Below are 21,152 nucleotides of genomic sequence, written 5' to 3' on the forward strand. Positions count from 1 at the left end.
AGGCTACTAGTGCTTTTTTGTCTTTTATCGTGCAATGAATACAGTTTTAAACCAGGTGCTCCGCAGGGCGCAGCTTTATACGACCGCAGAGGTCGAACCCTGAACAGTTGGGGCAAGTATGGACACAACATTCAAGCTTGATACAGCTCTGAATTTGGATTGTGATAAAACAAAAATTGACATTATATGGATTTCTTACACAAAACAAATGTCAAGATCTTACAAATCTATTGCACAATAATGTGCAATAAAGTATTTCTTTAATTTGAGATATTTGGGAATTTTTTTTTGAAAACTACTACCCCCCCCCTTTTTTTTTCAATTTGTCCAAAACCTGCCATTTCATTTATACATAATTTACAAGTAGTGTAAGGGAGGTAAATCCGAACATACCCAACATTGTATGTTAAATGTGTTTGAATTACCTCCCTTACACTGCTTTTTAGTTTTAAATTGTCTTAATTGTCCATTGACCAGAAAAACCTAGTTTTTCCCCTTTTTTTGCCCCTAATTCCAAAACATTTTGAGCCATAACCCCCCCAAAGTCAATACTTACTATCCCTTCATGGTATGGAAACTCATGGTATAATTTCAGAGAGATTCATACACTTATTAACACAAGTTATAATTGTTTGAAAACTACAAAAATGCTTATTTTGGGCCCCCTTTTTGGCCCCTAATTTCTAAACTATTGGGACCATAACCCCAAAAAGCAATACTAACTATCCCTTCATGGTATGGAAACTTTTGGTATAATTTTAGAGAGATTCATACACTTGCACACAAGTTATTGTTTGAAAACTGCTAACAATGCTTATTTTGGGCCCCTTTTTGCCCCTAATTCCAAAACATTTTGAGCCAAAAAAAAAAACAAAGTCAATACTTACTATCCCTTCATTGTATGGAAACTATTGGTATAATTTCAGAGAGATTCGTACACTAAAACACAAGTTATTGTTTGAAAACTACAAAAATGCTTATTTTGGGCCCCCTTTTTGGTCCCTAATTTCTAAACTATTGGAACCATAACCCCCAAAATCAATACTAACTATTGCTTCATGGTATGGAAACTTTTAGTATAATTTCAGAGGGATTCATACACTTAAACAGAAGTTATTATTTGAAAACTGCAAAAATGCTTATTTTGGGCCCCTTTTTTGGCTCCTAATTCCAAAACTGTTGGGACCATAACCCCCAAAATCAATCCCAACCTCCTTTAATGGTATTGAACCTTCTGGTAATTTCTAAAGATCCATTCACTAAACTAAAGTTATTGTCTGGAAACTAAACAGTCGTTGGACAATAACTTTGACGACGCAGATGACGACGACATGATAGCATTATATGACGCAAAAAATTTTTGGCGGTCGTATAAAGAAAATCTCAAAATTCATTTTCACCCGCATGTAAATTTATTTCATATTTTTCTACACCTGATTCATCCCTCAATTAGGGAAAGTAAATTAAGTAGATACTGTATTTTTTGTCCAATCACACTGTTCAGATACATCGTCTTAAGTAGGTACACAAAAGAACAAACTAAATTCCTGAATGTAAATACTACCGTGCCACCTTATCAAAGACATCACAAACTTGAAACCAGTCATAACACCTATGATGCATAGACTTCTTACTAGGAATCATATTAGAATAAAAAATACAAGTCTGCACTTATATCTTACAAAAAAGAAAATTATACCCCTACCCCAGCTGGCAAATTTTCACTTTTTTTTTCACCTTACCACTTTTACTGTAGGAATGAACAAAAACCATTATATATAATGTTTCAAATCAGCACAGAAGTAAAACATGGTGAATCAGGAGGAATTATTGGATTGTCAACTTTATTTCTAGTTAATCTGACTAAAAGAAACAGTATTAGTACCAAATCATGAAAAAAGATTGTAAAGTCCATTCCACATTTTACAGCATGCCTCACATTCTTTTAAGCATTTCTTGATTATGTAGGCAAGATAACAAGATTCTTTAGATGGCGGTAAATTTTTATTCTAAAATCTTTTTGACAATACATGTAGTAGAATGTATCACCAAGTGGACTGTATTTTATTTATTTATTTATTTCGGTGAAAGTTACCTTGCAACATATATAACCTTTCTGTGTTTCTTATATGTGGTTTTGAATGAATTAATCATCTCGTTGTTGGTAAAACGGAAAGTAAATAATGGATTATTTCAGGAGTTGATTAGTAAACACAAAACCTGGAAAGACAATCATAAAAGTTATTTTTTTTACAAAGGTAGTACCCAGCACCTTGACTTATTTTAATTTGGCTCATTTAATTTTCATAAAATTTTGACAAAATGTTTACTTTGACCATTTGACAAAAATAAAAAACGTAAAAAAATTGAACCAACCACTTCATCAGAAAAATTTCATTGGTAATATATAGTAGTTGACAAACACCAATTTTGATCATTGAGAAGCTTTACATTTCCTTAACAATAAAATGTGATTAAAATGTTTAGATGATTTTTACAGAGTTATCTCCCTGAAGTGTTCGGTACCACCTTAAATGTTTGTGGTATATAATCGAAAATTGAATTTTCAATGCAAACCATATATACCTAAACGCCTGTTATAAAAAAACATATGAAGTTTAATACAAACCTCAACATTATTTTTCATTCTTAAATGTATGGAAAAATTATAATAAATATATTATAATGAAAATTTAAATTGATTACAAATAGATTTACACATCCGTTATTTTCAATTATTATTTTTTTTTTGTTAGATTGATATACACTAACTGTTTCTGTTGATACCTATGAATGGTGTATTCTGATCGAAATATGCAAGTATTTATTTTACATCCTTGCGTATAAATAAGAAGCATGAGTAGTATGAGTGCCCATGAGACAACTCTCCATCCAAGTCACATATTGTAAAAATAAACCATTATAGGTTAAATTACGGTCTTCAACACAGAGCCTTGACTCACACCGAACAGCAAAGGGCCCCAAAAATGACTAATGTAAAACCATTCAAACAGGAAAACCAACGATTTAATCAATATAAAAAATGAGAAACAAGAAACATTTATGAACCACATCAACAATTGACAACTACTGAACATAAGGTTCCTGACAATATGACTATAATGTACCCCTGATTATAAAAAAATTTGACTATCCTCTTGTATGCTCTATTATCTTGATGTGCCTTTTTATTTCAATGTGTCAAACACTTTTTTTGACAAGTGAGAGACAAAGTAATGTACTGTTACACCACTGTCCCTGGTTAGCATGTTTAACCCCACCAAATTACTTATGTGCCTGTTCCAAGTCAGGAGTCGAAGTTCTGTGGTTGTCTGATATATTTGTTTTTCTTGTATTTTTTTGGTCTTGCAGTTGCCTATAATTTCTTTTCATTTGAACTTTGGTGGATCTCATTGGCAATCATACCATCTCCTTCCTTATTTTTATATTGTGGTGTAATAAAACAATACAACAAATTCTTCACTATCATTTTATTATTCTATAAGTGATAAATACTCTTTTAATGTTCTAGGTAGAGGTAATAAGTCTATTTTTGGCAAACATTTACCTTTCAAAGTATCTCTTATATTTATTCTACACATGAACTTCAGTGACTGAACTTGATGTGTTAAATCTGTCAGATGTCTCAAAAATTCACCTTGACCATCACTGGCTAAAACATTTTCTCTGATGGACTTCAATGATGACACACTCAAAACAGGCCGAAATTCCATAAGTAGAGAAGTTAAACTTGGTGAATTGTAAAGTGCTACTGCATCTTTTATTGATTTTGAATGTCGTTGATTTTTCCTGTTGTAATTAGCTCCTCCTTGTATTAATGCTTGTGTGACCTTCAACCTATCATCAACAAGTTTTATAGGTGAAATTAAGTTTGATCTTCTACAAAGGTACTGCTGGAAATCATAACAAATAGCCATTTTACCTGTAAAGGGAGACAATTTATAAATTATTCTTCTACAAAGGTACCGCTCAAAATCATAACAAATAGCCATTTTACCTGTAAAGGGAGACAATTTATAAATTATTCTTCTACAAAGGTACTGCTCAAAATCATAACAAATGGTCATTTTACCTGTAAAGGACGACAATTTATAAATCATTCTTCTACAAAGGTACCGCTCAAAATCATAACAAATAGCCATTTTACCTGTAAAGGGAGACAATTTATAAATTATTATTCTACACAAAGGTACTGCTCAAAATTATAACAAAAGGTCATTTTACCTGTAAAGGGAGACAATTTGTAAAATATTCGTCTACAAAGGTACTTCTTGAAATCATAACAAATGGTCATTTCACCTGTAAAGGGAGACAATTTATAAAATATTCTTCTACAAAGGTACTCTGCTCGAAATCATAGCAAATGGACATTTTACCTGTAAAGGAAGACCATTTATAAAATATTCAGCTTAAGTTTTTCATCTGTATTTATATCAGACATGTGAAAGCAATTTTTTTTTTGGGTATCTAGGTCACTGTCAATAGGTCAGTCTCATTGGATAACCACAGCAATTCCTGAAGTGCTGTTATTATAACTGCTTCCACATTTTGTGTTTTTTTTATCATAACACCCCTGCATACCTGGGGTATCCACTATTAATTCCAAGTTTACTATCCACAGTGGCCACTGATATGTACTCACTAAGTATAATATATTTATCAGAGACAGCTGTGAGTAGTAAACTTGGAATTGATAAAAAAAAATTAGCAAATAAAAGTTATTTGTAGTATATCTATGTTCTTACGATAAAGAAAAACGTGAAAATAATTGAAATTGATAGGAAACAAAAACAAAATGGATTTTGGAAACTAGAGTAGATGCCGTAAAGAGCCTGTGTTGCTCACCTTGGTCTATGTGCATATTAAACAAAGGATACAGATAGATTCATGACAAATTGTGTTTTGGTGATGTTGATGTGTTTGAAGATCTTACTTTACTGAACACTCTTGCTGCTTACAACTATCTCTATCTATAATGAACTTGGCCCAGTACTTACAGAGGAAAATACTTTGTAAAGACTTACAAAAATTTACAAAATTTAAGAAAATTGTTAAAAATTGATTGTAACAGGCAATAACTCCTTAAGGGGTCAATTGACCATTTTGTTCATGTTGACTTATTTGTAGGTCCTCGGGCCAGGTGAGCTAAACAAGGTGTGTGAAAAAAAATTTGTCCTGTCCTCAAGTACTTATGATTGTGATGGCTGCTTTTGTTGCAGTAGAAGGATATAATAAGCTTCTAAGAGCCTGTCATTAAAAAAAAAATCCATTTAAATATTCATTTTCAAGAAATTAATGTTCATTTTGTCCCTGAGGGTATCATCAGCCCAGTTGTCAGCACTTCCGTGTTGACATGAATATCAATTATATGGTCATTTTTCTAAATTTCCTGTTACAAAACTTTGAATTTATAAAAAAACTAAGGATTTTCTTAACCCTGGAATAGATTACCTTAGCCTTATTTGGCACAACCTTTTACAATTTGGGGTCCTCAATGCTTTTCAACTTTGTACTTGTTTGGCTTCATAACTTTTGTGATCTGAGTGTCAGTGATGAGTCTTATGAAGATGAAATGCACGTCTGATGTATTAAATTATAATCCTGGTACATATGAACCTTTGATAACTATTATTTTCCTATATATGCAGCTTTTTGGGTAAACTTGAAAGTAAAATAAAGGCAAAAATGTATTGCTGTCTTTCTTGAATACTGTGAAATTACTTTTATTCATGGGGTACATATTTTTGTGTTTTTCATTGATAGCTTTATACACAAATTTAAGTGTCCAATGAAATATAAGAACTATTGTCAAAATCAATATATAGATGGAAAAATCCTCTTATAGGTTTCACTACATGGATACAGGCATTGTTGATTTAATCTAGAAAATACATTAATGAATATAAGCAAACAAAATATTTTCACAAAACATTTTTGTGTAGGAAACTGTTAAGAAAGATTGATATGTGAGAAAAATGTTGCAATTCATCTGAAAATTATAATTTTTTAATCATTGTGATGTCTAGTTGCACAGAAAAATCTATTAAAGATTTAAGAACATAGTGATGTAAGGACAGACAGAAGTACCTCAAAATACTTTGAAACTTTTAAAGAATTTTTTTAAGCCCCAATCAAAATATGTTGTGAATTAATTATTATACAAATCATTAGCAGATCAGGTGGGGGGCAAAAGAGTATACTCCCCAACTCCATTAATGGTGAATTTTTTTTTTGGATTAAAAGTTGTCAATTTTATCCCAATTTTACCCTTACAGATGTTTCCACCACTTTTCTCTAACCCTGTACTAGCCACTACAAATGGCTCTAACCCTGTCCTAGCCACTACAAATGGCTCTAACCCTGTCCTAGCCACTACAAATGGCAACTATTTTCAATATGGAGGTAAGCAGTGCTTAAGCTTTAAAATTTCACTCTAGCAACCCAACTGACAAAATGTGAACATTTTATATTGACCATATGGGAATATTCTGTTAAAAAGTTAGGGCCCCAGCCAAATTTCCAGTAGCATTGGCTACTGGGCCCCTGTTTATCATATTCCCTGATTTCCATACCTGTTTTATCTGTAGCTGTAGCAGACAATCCAGCATACAATAGTTTATAAACTATTTCTGTTTTGATGGAAACTAGCTGTGATTTATTCATACAGATGTAATGCAATGCTGAAAAAAAATAGCATACAAAAATTTACTACAATTATATTTGTATTATTCCTATAGACAATGACCTTATTTGATGAAATTATTATTTTATTCTCTCAGGGAGCTACAATTTGATTTTATGGGGGGTCTAGGATGAAAATTTTTGTCCTGCATTTTTTATTGTTATCTCTGTCCTGCCTCTTTATTTTTCATTTTATTCTGTCCTGCATTTTTTTTTTATTAAATTATCCTGATTTTTCCCCCTTAATTGTCATCCTGCCTTTTTTTGGGCATAAAAATCAAATGGTAGCTCCTTAATAAAGAATTCAATTTCTTTTGTTTAATTTCAGCTGGAAATTAGCCTGATTGACATTAAAACCCTAGCCCTGTATCTATTTTTCAAATTCACATTCCAGTAATTTTTAACATGTTCAACGACTATTTTATAATTACTTTGAGAGGGTAATAAACACATGGAAAAGTTCACCATTCTCTTGATATGTATTATGCTTGATATCTGAACAAACATCTTGGTCCGTGCTAAATACATGTATATTACAGCCATCTAAGTCAGCCTCATCCAACCATTTTTAAATAATAAATATCTTAAAAGGAGCTCCATAACCTATCAATATGTTTTTAACTATTTTGCTCCTCAACTTATGCTCTTCTAACTTATAGAATCAATTTTAAATTCTAGATTTCTTTTAATTTCACTTAAAATGCTAAATATATCCTTAACACATTCAACAACTATTTTATTTTTACTCTGAGAGAGAAACAACCATGAGGAAAAGTTAACCCTCTTTTGATATAAGATAAAGAAGTTTTTCTAAAGTAATCTTTAGTATTCAGTATAAAGACATCTCATGTATTTTGCATTGAAATTCGTCTTAAAAATAGCCTACCCTAAAGATTTTATTGTCATTTTTCATTAAGCACCTGTTAAAGTCAGAATGTTGCTCCCATAGACTCAATGTAAAAAAAAACCATAAAATAAAAAAAAAATCCCTACCTACCTACCCTGATTTTTTTTCCGATGTGACTGGAACCACGCATACTATTTTATTTGGCCTAAGTGACAGTGACTGGTCACTTACCGTTGATTTCTTTATTTTTCGTGGATTGAGGACAACTTACCCTTTTGTGAATATTCAATTTCGCAGTTTTGATAAAGTCTGCATACAAAACTATGGAATATTTGTAATTTGTTGACCATTTAAATTTGTGGTTTACATGTAACCACGAAATCCACAAAAAATGGTATATGTGTATTATGCTTTATATATTAATACCTGAACAACCATCTTGGTCAGTGCTAAATATATTACAGCCTCTATCCATCAAGTACTGGACAACGGTCAAAGCATCCTGTGGAGAACTGTTACAAGCTTCCATCAATGCTGTTCTTCCTACAAGTAAAAAATCATACACACATAAGTCTTTCAACAATTGTTTTGAGTGCCCATAGCTTGATAAAAACTGAACAGTTAAGGGTGTAACTTAAATACCGGTAAGTAGTGAATAAAAATAACATGCATGTGTTATTACAGATTTTGTTCATGAGTTGTACTCTTGCTGTTCAATTTTTATTCTGCCCTATCCAAAATAGCCATTTCTCAAATAACTATCCATACTACCTACTCTTCACCCCAGTTGAAAAACTGTAAAAATCCTATTGGGTTTATTGTTAAATATATGACTTTGTCCTGGAAATTTATAAAATATTTCATATCAGATGTTTAGCAAACAACAATCAATCAATTGTTATCTAACCTTCATTTCAAAATGAAACTTAACATTCATGATGACACGAGCTTCCACAATAAAGTGCACAGGTAAATAAAAGAAAAACTTGATAGAAATTGTGTTTTCATGACCCAGCAAATCAAAGAGCTGATAGCTCTGAAGTGGAAGAAGGTGAATAAAAAGTAACTTGAATTACCATAAAAGCAGCTCCACTTACCCAGGCTGCTTTGTTCCATTATTGTTAAAATGTATTTTTTTCTTCAAACAAGAAAAGGTCATAAGTACATGGATTTCCCATCCGTACAATCATTTTCTATGTTCAGTTGACTATGAAAATTAGGTAAAACCTTTAATTTGGCAGTAAAATTAAGAAGATCATATCAAGAGGAACACATGTGTACTAAGTTTCAAGTTGATTGGATTTCAACTTCATCAAAAACTACCTCGACCATAAACTTTATAACCAGAAGCAGGACGGACGGACAGACTAGAAAACATATTGCCCATAAATGGAGCATAAAAATAGTAAGACTTGTTACATACCCGCCAACTTTTGAAAGTTCCCATATGGGTTTTTACTGCACAACAACAATTTCAAAGGTTACAATTTTTAGCGACGTATTTTGCAAGATCTGGATTGTCTAGAAAAAGTGTCATATTTGTATGATGAACTTACATGCCTTTTCCTTAAGTCTGTTTGCATGATTCTAGTTATATGTTAAATCGGTAGAAAAAATATACATGAAGCTAGCAGACCAGGGTTTATTTTCCAGATTAAGAATATTAGATGCTTGTTGAAATTTCCAATTTTGAATAATGAACAAAGATGGACCTTTAACAGGTTGGGAACAACACTCCAAATGAGGGTAACCTAACTGGAAGATCATCACAACCCACTGTAAAAAATAAGCACAAAAAAAGTCATTTATATTCATATTATTTGATGAAACTTTTCCCCAAGAACTATGCATCTATTAAGTACTGAATGGTCAAAACATCATGTTTTTTTATCGACATAAATTTTGTCGTAAATGTAACCAAATGATGTAGAAATTGTGTTTAGCTTACTCAATAAAATCTAATATATACTAACATTTACAAATTTAAATTTGAAGATTTTACCTTTTATTAGTGTAGTTGCATATATTGTATATTAACTTCAAATCAATAAGAAACAAATTTACCATATAAACTTCAATGTAATCCTTGAAAGGAGGTCTAGATTGCTAAATTAATTTATAAATTTTAATTTTTTATTTGTCCAAAATCATTTAAATTCATTTAATCAATATCATTTTATGATTATTTGATTAAATTATTAATCATTTATAGTCTTTTTACAATTTACATTTTTAAAAGCAAAATAACTGAAAACAGGCTAAAACAAAGGGAAGTAACAAAAAAGTATTTCAATATTCCCAATACACATCGTTTTGATAACACAACGGCAGTTACCCGGAGGTAAACATCGTTGATTACCAGTATGTTTGACACCCAAGCTGTCAAGTGAAGCTATATAATTATACATCTTCTTTGATGTTCAGGTAAAATTTAACACAGGTGTCAATTACACCCGTACAGTAGTAAGAAATGATCAAATATGGCGTCTGAAAATTTTCATTCATGAAATATTTCATACACGGGAGTTTTTTCTCCTAAACGGGAGGACGGGAGGAGACCCCTGAAAACGGGAGTTTTGTACTGCCATCGGGAGGTTCACATGTATGTTACGAAGGGCATATAATTCACATGACAAAGGAAAACCATGAATAAAGACAACACTTTATATATCCTTTTTATTTATATAAAAACAAAATCTTCTTGTCTGCAGGATTGCAAATTCGTAACTTCAAGGGCGAACTTGTAAACAGGGCGAGTTGTCTCGATACCAAATTCACGCATGCGTAATACAAATATCTACAGTTAAAACATCCTGTTACAAGTAAACAATTAGCGTTCATGTGGATGAGATGAAATCTAATAATTTACATAAATAAAAGGGTCATATTTACGATAGTGATTGTTTTACAATCATAATTTACAAATTAAATGATTCAGATGCCTAATCATGTGTAAAAATCGGTGTCAGGAATCATTAGTTGTTTTGAAATTGTAATACACGAAGTGAATGCGGCATACGGAGACTCAATGCCAAGGGTCGGCCCCTTAAGTCTTCAGAAGACTTGACGTCTTCTTCCACTAAAAAAATGTTAATATAAGTATTGAATGCTTCTTTTAGTTATTTTATAGGGTTGTAAAAGTGTTGCCTGTGCAAACATTTTTAGAATGAAATGCTTCCGGGCTTCATTCAAAAGGTACTTCGGTCAATGCTTTTACATCTGACACAATAAAGGAGTAGGTTCAGTAAGACCCCTTTTTGGCCTCAAAATATAGCAGATTTAGAAAATTGTGAAAATGTAATCGTTTAGATATTTATTGCAAAGTAGAATGATTCTGCTACATAAATATGGGATGTTTTTGACAATACAATGCACATATATCAGGTGCTAGCATCATTAAGTTATGCTAAATTACTGAAATCTTCACAATTGTAGCATTTTAGTTAAATTTTAGACGGTTTCCGTCTGAAATGAAAGTGGCCGCATTTGTGTTCATTCATAATATTGAAATGTAAGTTGTATTTGATGATAATACATAATATATATAAAGGTTGAGGATGAACACAGATGCAGCCACTTTCATTTTTGACAAAAATCATCTGAAAAGTGACGATTTTTGGCATATTTGATAGATTTTTCATATTTAAGCTTAAATCAGGGCGTTTTAAATGACTTAGTAAGTTAAAATCTTCCCCATTAACTAATTGAATCAATTGAAATAGACACTTAAGTGTTTAGAAAGTGTCTAAAATCTTTCGTTAGATGAACTTGAAAATTGAGGCTGAAATCGGCCCTTACCGGACCTACTCCTTAACAAAAAGAAGCATTCAATCCTTAAATAATAAATGTACACAAAAAGATCTGAATTTACAGTACCTGAATTATCCATCAGATCACTATTTGCTCCTCCTTCCAAAAGAATTTTAACATTCTGTGCCGATACCCTGGCTGCATGGTGTAAAGGTGTTTGTCCAAATCTGTCCATGGTATTCAAAGATGTTCCAAAATATACTAGCAGACTCAAAATTTCCAGTGATGCTAAAAAAATATAATTATAGTTTTAAACTAACAGCCAATATATGCCCTCAATTTTAGAATTCATTTATACATTTTTGCATTATTCAAAATAAGAATCAGAAAAGACCTTTTATTTTTATACCTAAATTACCAAAATATATGATACATAGTATGATACTAACACCTACATGTATGCTTAGGAACTACTTTGTTTAAAACATGTACTTGAATTTCAAGTATGTTCTTTTTGACTGGGTCCCTAGTTTGTGGTGTTACATCTAACAAAGTCTACCCTAATTATTGGCCCTATACATTTGTACATGCATATTTCTTGCCAAGTAATCTAACATGTTTTGATGGTTCTGTGGTTTTCTAAATGTTTGTATAATTTATAGCATGCTTCAGTGTAATACTCAGGCTAAGTTATGAGGTTTGATTTCTTTTCAAGATTGATTTTATTGATATATATATATATCCAAGGCTTTGTTCTTCAATTCACAATTGTGGTGTTATTGTCAGTTTATAGCAAAGAATTCCACTCAAACAGGTGCTAGTAATTTTGCTCTGTGTTGAAGGCCTGACTGAGACTTTAAGATGAAGATCACCTAAACAAATGCTGTTCCTTTTCTTTTTGTGTTTTTTTCTTCTGTACATGCACTTATTTTGTGCCATTGACATGATTAATATTTAATGTATACAAAATATCTTTCTTTTTTTTTCTAATACTCAAAATTCCCAGTGATACTAAAAGAATAAATACAAAATGATTTTTTTAAACTATAAACCTTGGTGATGCTACACATATAAAAACATTTTAACAAATACAATGAAATATCAAAGAGTTCTGTAGCCTGAACAAATGATACAGTCCAAGAGTGTACATCCAATACTTATAGGAAAATGCTTACAATGTTCTATTTCAATTTCTCAAAGATAAAAACTGAATGCTCTTCATTATCATGCTAAAGAGCCTTATTCACTCACCTGGTACTCTACAGAATATTAAGATACAATTCATTTATCATGTTTAAATATATGTAAGAAGTCTTTTGACAATTGAAATCAATATTGTCATGATTGTGAAAATGTTGCTTCTCCAAGATTTTTACTTTCTATAATTAATGTGTTTTTTTTAAACATATTAGATTATTCCTATCATTTTACCCCAATGATGTTTGATTTTTAGTTTCTTTTTTTTAGCATTGACAGCCATGTGGGTTTGGTACGTGTGATCATCAGACACATAAACAAATTAAAAATACCCAAAACATGATTGTGTCATTGTTTGGATCCAATAAGACCAGTGCCAGTAGTTTCTTGCAGAGGAGCAGTTTTTTGTAAAATATAACTGACAGGGACAACAACAGATGATTTACAACAGATAATAAATATCAAGTGATGGGATAAGTTGATATTGGTCGTTTCATTCAAATTATAAATTATTATATATTATCATATTAAATCAAAAATGTTATTCTTCTTATCGTTCGCCTTTACACATGTTTATTGCAAGACAATGAAAACAAGTGAAACTGTGAGCTACTGCTCACTGATGATACCCCCGCCGCAAGTGGATAATATTAATAGTGTAAAAATATGCAAGTGTTCCGTAAACAGGAAGTTGTCGAGTGATGAATCTGAAAACGCATCACACGGTATAGCTGACTTATAAAAATCCTGAAACCAAATTTCAGAAATCCTTGTATTGTAGTTCCTGAGAAAAATGTGACGAAAATTTTTAACTTGGCTATCATGTGTAAAATCATACAAGTGTTCGGTAAACAGGAAGTAGTCGAGTGATGAATCTGAAAACGCATCACACGGTATAGCTGACTTATATAAATCCTGAAACCAAATTTCAGAAATCCTTGTATTGTAGTTCCTGAGAAAAATGTGACGAAAATTTTCAACTTGGCTATCATGTGTAAAATCATACAAGTGTTCGGTAAACAGGAAGTTGTCGAGTGATGAATCTGAAAACGCATCACACGGTATAGCTGACTTATATAAATCCTGAAACCAAGTTTCAGAAATCCTTGTATTGTAGTTCCTGAGAAAAATGTGACGAAAATTTTCAACTTGGCTATCATGTGTAAAATCAGACAAGTGTTCGGTAAACAGGAAGTTGTTAAGCGATGAATCTGAAAACGCATCACACGGTGTGGCTGACATATATAAATGTTGATACCAAATTACAGAAAGGGTGGATGTGTAGTTCCTGAGAAAAATGTGACGAAAGTTTCATGGGACGGACTGACTGACGGACTGACTGACGGACTGACTGACGGACGGACGGACTGACAGACAGAGGTAAAACAGTATACCCCCCCTTTTTTAAAGCGGGGGTATAAAAAGGTTTGTGTGTAGTACAAGGTTTGTGATACAGAAACAAATCTATCACTTAAAAAATATCTCTCCGGATTATGGAGTTATTCAGCAATGAAACTTAGGAAATTTGCCTCCATTGATTATCCCTTAATTTCAGGATCTTATGACAACGTATATATACCTTCTAAATAGATGATAAAGTTTTAATAACATATAACCAATAATTGAGCGTACCCTCATCAGGTTTCATTCCCGATACTATATGCAATGATGTTTCTCCTTTATCAGTGGTAAACCCTGGATCAATGCCCATATTAAGCAACTGTTTGAATTTTTCAACATTTCTGGTTCGCACACATTCCAAAATCTGATACTGATGATCTGTAATTTTACATCGCAGTACGTAATCTCTCTCTCTATGTACATCCTTGAAATACACAAATTTAAAAATAAACATAAAATTCAATTCTTTGCTTGAACTCGAAGCCACAGAGTAATAATTACAATTACAAACAGTGATACTGTAAATTTAGAAATTACTTTCATCAATGGGAAAGTTGCAATAATTATTGCACACACTGATTTCTGAATTAACAGTACTTCCATGCTGTTGTCATGATCAATAGCCTCAATATCATTTGACAAAAAAATTTGAAAATGGGTGATTGTTCTGTGACAGGATCAAACATTGGTCAATAACATATACATATTGAGCACCACAGTTTTTTTGGTTTTTTTTGGGGGGGTTGTTGTTGTTGTTGTTACTCAGTCTTTTGTTTTCTATGTTGTGTTTTGTTTACTTTTGTACAATAATGTAGTCATGGATCGGGAGTTGTCAGTTTATTTTCAACTTATGAGTTTGAATGACCCTTTTGATATCCTTTGCCTCTTACATGTCTTACATTTCAATAACAATACATTCTACAATCTTAATATGCTATATATCTTGTGCAAAATAGCTGATAACTCAATATATTATGAGTATAGAAATGTGCTTTAACGTCTGGCATCAAACAGTCATTTGAGAGTACTCTTACCTTCAAATTGGCTAAAATTTTATCGTGATTTGTCAAAATATTCTTATCGTAGTTCCTCAGAGGTTTCACAAATTTCATTGTTTTTGATATTTTTGGAAAAAATTAAATGTGATTTGTCAAAATCTGCCTATCATCTATACATGCTATAAGAAAAAGAACCTTTTATCGTCCAGCACTACATATTACGGTTAACGTTATTTGGCAAGAAATTTGACTTGTATTTGTCAAGACTGTACATACGCCCACAACAATGCACAAGGACCCTCTATAATGGCCATATTCTCTAACCAATCATGCATGATGATCATTAAGAAATTAAACATATAAATTTTCTTGACCACCCCTAATATTTCACTTTTTTTATTTGATCCCCCCTTAAGACATTTAAACAAATGTGATCCCCCCGCTATCAAACCAGGAACATATATATTTTAGATATACTGTTCCCAGATTAAACATGCCAACATTTTAAAATGGAAAACACTTCTCAACTGATTTCATGGAAATATTGCAAACATGAAATATTCTCAGTGGAATGAGTTCCAAAAATATATTTGAGGGAAAATTGCCTTGAATAGGGCTCTTCCAAGAAATATTAGTAGATAGAGCAAGCCATAATCAGTGCTTTGGGATGCTTTAACTGACTTTTCCCCCCTAATTTTCTATAAATTGGCCTAAAAAAGAACTTGTTTGTCAGTAAATCTGTAAAAAATATACAGTAGTAATAAACTGCTTCACTAAGCGCAGCTGGATACGCCCATAGATGTCTAACCCTGGACAGTTGGTGCAAAAATGGATACAATATTCAAGCTTGATACAGGTCTGAATTTGGATTGTAATCACATGTAAATATTTGACATATATGATAGGTTTCTGAATAAATGTAGTCAAAGAACTTGAAATTGGTTATATGAATTGAATTTATATTTAATCAAAGATTTCTTGCTGTTGAGCAATTGAATACTTAGTAAATCTGTTGTCAGACTATAAACAAATAAGATTAAAAAAATTCTAAAGGGAGCTTACCGTACATCAAATTCATATATTCAAATTGATATCAAAAAGAGGGACGAAAGATACCAAAGGGACAGCCAAACTCATAAATCCAAAACAAACTGACAACGCCATGGCTACAGTTCATCAAAGTTTCATGAGAACTGCTGAAAGCATTATGAGTTACATGTATTGGCTGAAAACTGGAAAATCCCCCTTTCATGCCTTTTTTTAATAAAAGTTTTATGCAAATTGGTTAAAGCATTTTTGAGTTAATGTCCGACATGTCGAAGACAGAGGGACAGACATATAACAGTATACCATAATACGTCCTGTAAACGGGTGTTGAAAAAGTATTTGTTTTTGAAACAGTAACAACACTTTATTTAGTAAAAGGGATTTATTATATACCATTTTCTTGATGGCTGTGTAAACTTAAAGGGACACTAGCTACAAGATATCTTAATATATTATTTTTTTGCTCAATCATTAATGAAATGCAAATAGTGAAATAACAATTCGCATTTAGCAGCCAGTATGGTTCAATTTTGTCGAAATAAGCTAAATAACATTGATTATGAATTATTCACTTGCAAGTGAATAATTTGACCTCATTGAATCCGTTTTCATGTGAACTTCAATTTAACCCCTTAGCTTGAGATGAATAACACGTGAATTGTATGTGTGAAGTTATTTAAAGGAAAAGAATGTCAACATTGAAAGTGAAAAAAGGTAAATCATTTGATTGACTGATTCGATCAATAAAAAATCATTCTTATACAGTAAAATCAATGATAAACATTAATTTTTCATTGACAATATGAAATTTAATAGACCTAGAAAAATCCAACAGCCTGAGTTAGCTTAATCTATTTATATCTATATTTATGTTTACATCGCTTAAATGGTCATCGCCAGGATGACTTTAAAGGTCAACTCGATAATTAATCAGATGGCATATAGACTAAAATACACACAAAACGAAGCTACATATTGTCATACCCATGTCCTGTTATTGTTAGTTGTTTATTTTAGACTTTTAAAAGTTTGGATAAATGTTCTACATTGTTATAAATCAAATATGAGAATTTGGTTAAAATCGGTGAACATGAATTTGACAACTAGTGCCCCTTTAAGTTAACTTAAAAGCTCCACGGAGTTGGTAAACTTTTATATGGATTATAGTTCACTCAGCTTGAACAATTGAATTACTCATCTATTGTCACATATCTCACATTTCTTTTTGTGTTAGTAACTCCAAAATTTTGATTAATTAGGCTAAAAAGAACAACTTTTGGGGAAATGAGAGGTATAATTAGACCCAAAAGGATCTTATAATGAAAACAAAAAGGTACATAAGTGGTGTTTATCAACCAAGAATCATCATTTGTATCAAATTCAACTGTTTGTATGCAGGTTACATGTGTAGATGAATATTTGATCATTTATTGGTGAATTTATTGGTCAACACTATATTCTTTCATGATGCAGTGTGAATTGGATTTTTTTGGAATACATTATGCACTTATCATGCTTATCGTTGTAGATTTCGTTTTAATTTATTCTTAATTTCTCTTAAACAATTAAGCTGATTATAAAAAAAACATGGCAGTAATGCTTGAAATCACCAGTCAAATATAAAACCAAAGTGGAGGAATTGGTATCAAATGGGTTTGAATCAATTCGACCAAGAAAGAAAAAGGCTCTGCTTTAGTTTTTCTTTCCAAACGGAAGCAGGTTAGGTGAGGAAGAATGTTTATTATAAAAAATCAAAGTCTACCATGCCAAAATCTTATGCACTTGAAAAGTCAGATGAAAACCAAAATCATGCAGAATCAGAATCTTATAAAGCTCTTGAAATGCAAAGTACAGGACATGACTAAATCGAATCATCAAGAGACGAGTCTGTTGTGTTTGACTTTATAAGTGTTAAGCTTTTAGGTCCTAAGGGTTACATTTGGATGTTGATGTGTGATCAGTGAACTTGATTTTATCAATTCAATTCAATTCAATATTTTATTGGAAAGAGCACAATAGAGGGGTGATCCAAATACAGACAATTATAATATTAAAACAACTTATAAATGAAATAAAGATGCATGTAACAACAAGTCATAAGCCAATTCTATGTATACCATTACATTATAAACTGATATTGATACCATAAACTTATCATCAGTATTATTCTAAGTTTTCATAAATTTACTTAAAACACACAATCACCTACATTGTATGTGTATATGCACAAACTACTGTAAAAGATTATCATCTGATTAAACGGCATGGTGGTCTCTCAAATCAAGAGCTTCTTCAATATACATGTACATACATGTACAAATAAATTTTAATTCTTTTTCAGACATCATGGACATAGGATTTAACATTTTGGTAAAATTTTCATCCAAATAATGAATTAATATCATTAATTTTATATTTCCATCTAATTTTGTTATATATTGCGGACCTTCAATCAAGAAATGTCAGTTATCAGTAACATTATAAACAGTTTGCAAATTATAATATATCAGTATACAGTAATGAAATGAATTTTATCAAAGATGGTAAAATTATATTATCATTGACTGTTGTCATGCATATGGTTGTAATGTTCTTCTAAAAATTTTGTCCCTTGAAATTTAAAGATGCAAACTAATTATAGCCATGTACATGTACCCATGTACAAAAAAGATGACCTCCCACTTTGAATTTATAAGAAAAATTGAACCCCCTTTTCCACTTACAGAAAAAAAACTTGACCTGTTTCAAAAAATAAGCCCACAGGTCAAAAAATTATTTTCCACAAAAAAATCGGAATTATTTATATTCCCGAAAACAAGGACGTATATTACAGGGATCTCCATGGATGAAATTTGAACGATGGAGAAACTTTCACCATTACAAACCTTGTCTACGCTGTACAGTGTAGGGCAATCGGAAGTATTTTATCCCTCCATACAAGGAATGGTGAACATGCTAATTCATTGCTTATTTAAATTATATTAATTTGAATTTTCATTATAGAATTAGAAGTATCAATATTTTCATTTATTGCCGTTTTTAACCATTCAAATGCCAAATCTTCATGGTCCCCCCTTTGTCGAGAATGACCAAAAGCTGTCATGAAGGTCCCCATGTAGATTTCTTGTAGTTTTGGTAATTGTTATAGGGGTTAAAAATCATATGATGTGGAGCTTATTTTTCATGGACACTGTCAAATTCAGAACCCATTACCGGTATGGCTGATTTGCAGCAACAACAAAAAGATTCGTACAGGTTATGTAAAACGCTGACAAATGAAAAGGTTTTTAATGACTTTATCTGGCAAATTGATGCTGTGCAACATGCATCTTTCGAGTCTGAATAGAAACCGGAAACGCGGATGTCTCAATTTGATTGTAGGATACGAAATGAGATCGGATTTACGATTCGATATTTCTTTACAGGAAATATTTATGTTTTCACTTTTAAACTTTTAAAGTAATTCTAAATTGTCTTTACAGCAGTACTCGAGTTATTTGCGATGAACTTATATTTACTGTTTTGCGTCTTATTTTGTACTTCTTAAAAAAGGGGGATGCTGATTGCGTAAGTCAAAATAAAGCACGTGTTCAACTTGTTTAACTGTTTTCTTTGTAACTGGATTATTAATTTATTTATTTAATCTAAATTATCATCATCATTTGCTGAAACTTAGTTGATTAATTCGACAAATGGATCTTCTATCCTCAGATAGTATTCTCCTGTCTGGTTTGTTGATCTACCTGTACAAGCTCAGGTACAAGGGATTAGCGATCTTAATCCGGATATCCCTCAGGCGTTAGAACTGTATTGGATTATAACATAAAAAGACTAAGGTTATGCAATTACATGCATTTGATTATAATTGAATGATAAAAAAAAATGGCGTTGGGCTACAAAAAACGATGAAGTTTTGAAGGATGGCGGAAGACAATTTTACGATGGCGCAAGACAATTTAACGATGGCACGAGTCATTTAACGATGGCGCGAGTCATTTGACGATGGCGCAAGACATTTGAATGATGGCGGGGCGCCATCGTTAAACAGGCCATGGAGATCCCTGATATTAGATGTTAGTTATGAGTCCTTGCCGAAAATAACTTGTTTCCATTTTTGAAAAGTGCTATTAAGCAAAAGGATTGATAATCTAAATAAATACACTCAAATTGAGCACAAACATGACAAACAACTGAAAAGTGGCTTCAACTGGACAAGACAAAGTTGAACCATTCATGTTACTTTGCTAGGACATCCATAAATAAAAAAATATTAACCTGCCTTCTTGGTCTGTTTACAAAGGGTAGACCCGGGGAAGGGAAAACAATATTCTTTTAAATGTGGCCTAATAATGCTATTTGGAAATCACTGCCGGGTGACCAGAGAATCTATGCGCACTTTTATACTGTTAAATTTTACCAATGCAACCACAGGCACTTGTTTCTATCCATGGGAAGACTTGCTACAAATGTATCATCGTAAATATACATTGGTAGTGGGTCTTCCCATGGATAGAAACAAGTGCCTGTGAATACAACAATAACTTTTTCATTGTGGCAACTTGTCCAAATATTGACGTCTTGGAAGGCTATTTTAAATTTTTGCTTTGACGCCTTCCTGCAACGATGTAACTTAAATGCGTCAATGAAAAAATATATAATAGCCTTTCAAGATGTCACAATTATTAGGACTAGTCTATGTGGCGACAGGTATTTTGTATTAAATGATTATGACATCAAAATTTTAGGGTAACCCGAGTTTCTGATCTCCATGCTGTTAAGGCGGACACACAGCGATAAGGTGTATAATTTCTCAACTGAAACATTTGTAACATATGACATGCTGATGATCTGTCAGTTTAATACAATGCTGCGCGTCCGTTTGAAGTAACTACATTGCTGGGTGCATATGTCGTTCAATAAATTACGAATAATTGCGAAAGAGACCTTAATTTCCTCTCTTAAAGCTCTTTTTCCAGCCATACTACACAGATTCAATGTAAAATGTTTCTTAGCATACAATAACTGTGATCGTAGATTTAAAACATTCTTCTGATTATTGTTGATCAAGACTAAGTTGTGAATGAGTTGTCTCCCCATTAGCTGCTGATGTTGTGACTTGTAGTATCCAAGATTTTATCGGAAAATATAAAATGTACACGTGGTAAGTACATGTATTCGATTTTAAACTTATATATTGTATTTATTAAATA

At 31.9% G+C, this 21,152-nt stretch overlaps 2 protein-coding genes across 4 annotated transcripts in view; one reads left to right on the plus strand and one right to left on the minus strand.

Moving 5' to 3' along the window:
- Positions 1 to 3,476: 3,476 nt before the first annotated feature.
- LOC139512348 (putative ankyrin repeat protein RF_0381) lies at positions 3,477 to 21,039 on the minus strand. The gene is made up of 6 exons (XM_071299913.1): positions 20,887 to 21,039; positions 14,129 to 14,321; positions 11,426 to 11,587; positions 7,976 to 8,092; positions 6,594 to 6,701; positions 3,477 to 3,943 (listed from the first exon to the last, which is right to left on the minus strand). The coding sequence occupies exons 1-6, from the start codon at positions 21,037 to 21,039 to the stop codon at positions 3,495 to 3,497; spliced, it is 1,182 nt and encodes a 393-aa protein (XP_071156014.1). The 3' UTR covers positions 3,477 to 3,494.
- Positions 21,010 to 21,152, plus strand: part of LOC139512349 (uncharacterized) — a 51,047-nt gene continuing 50,904 nt past the window's right edge. For 2 of the 3 annotated variants that reach the window (XM_071299914.1, XM_071299921.1), the window contains exon 1: positions 21,010 to 21,103. The gene's annotated coding sequence lies outside the window, so the exon portion shown is untranslated. The remainder of the gene's footprint in view (positions 21,104 to 21,152) is intronic. The other variant, XM_071299915.1, reaches the window with a different exon arrangement.

This window comes from Mytilus edulis, chromosome 2 (genome assembly GCF_963676685.1).
Source record: "Mytilus edulis chromosome 2, xbMytEdul2.2, whole genome shotgun sequence".
Lineage (NCBI taxonomy): Eukaryota > Metazoa > Mollusca > Bivalvia > Mytilida > Mytilidae > Mytilus > Mytilus edulis.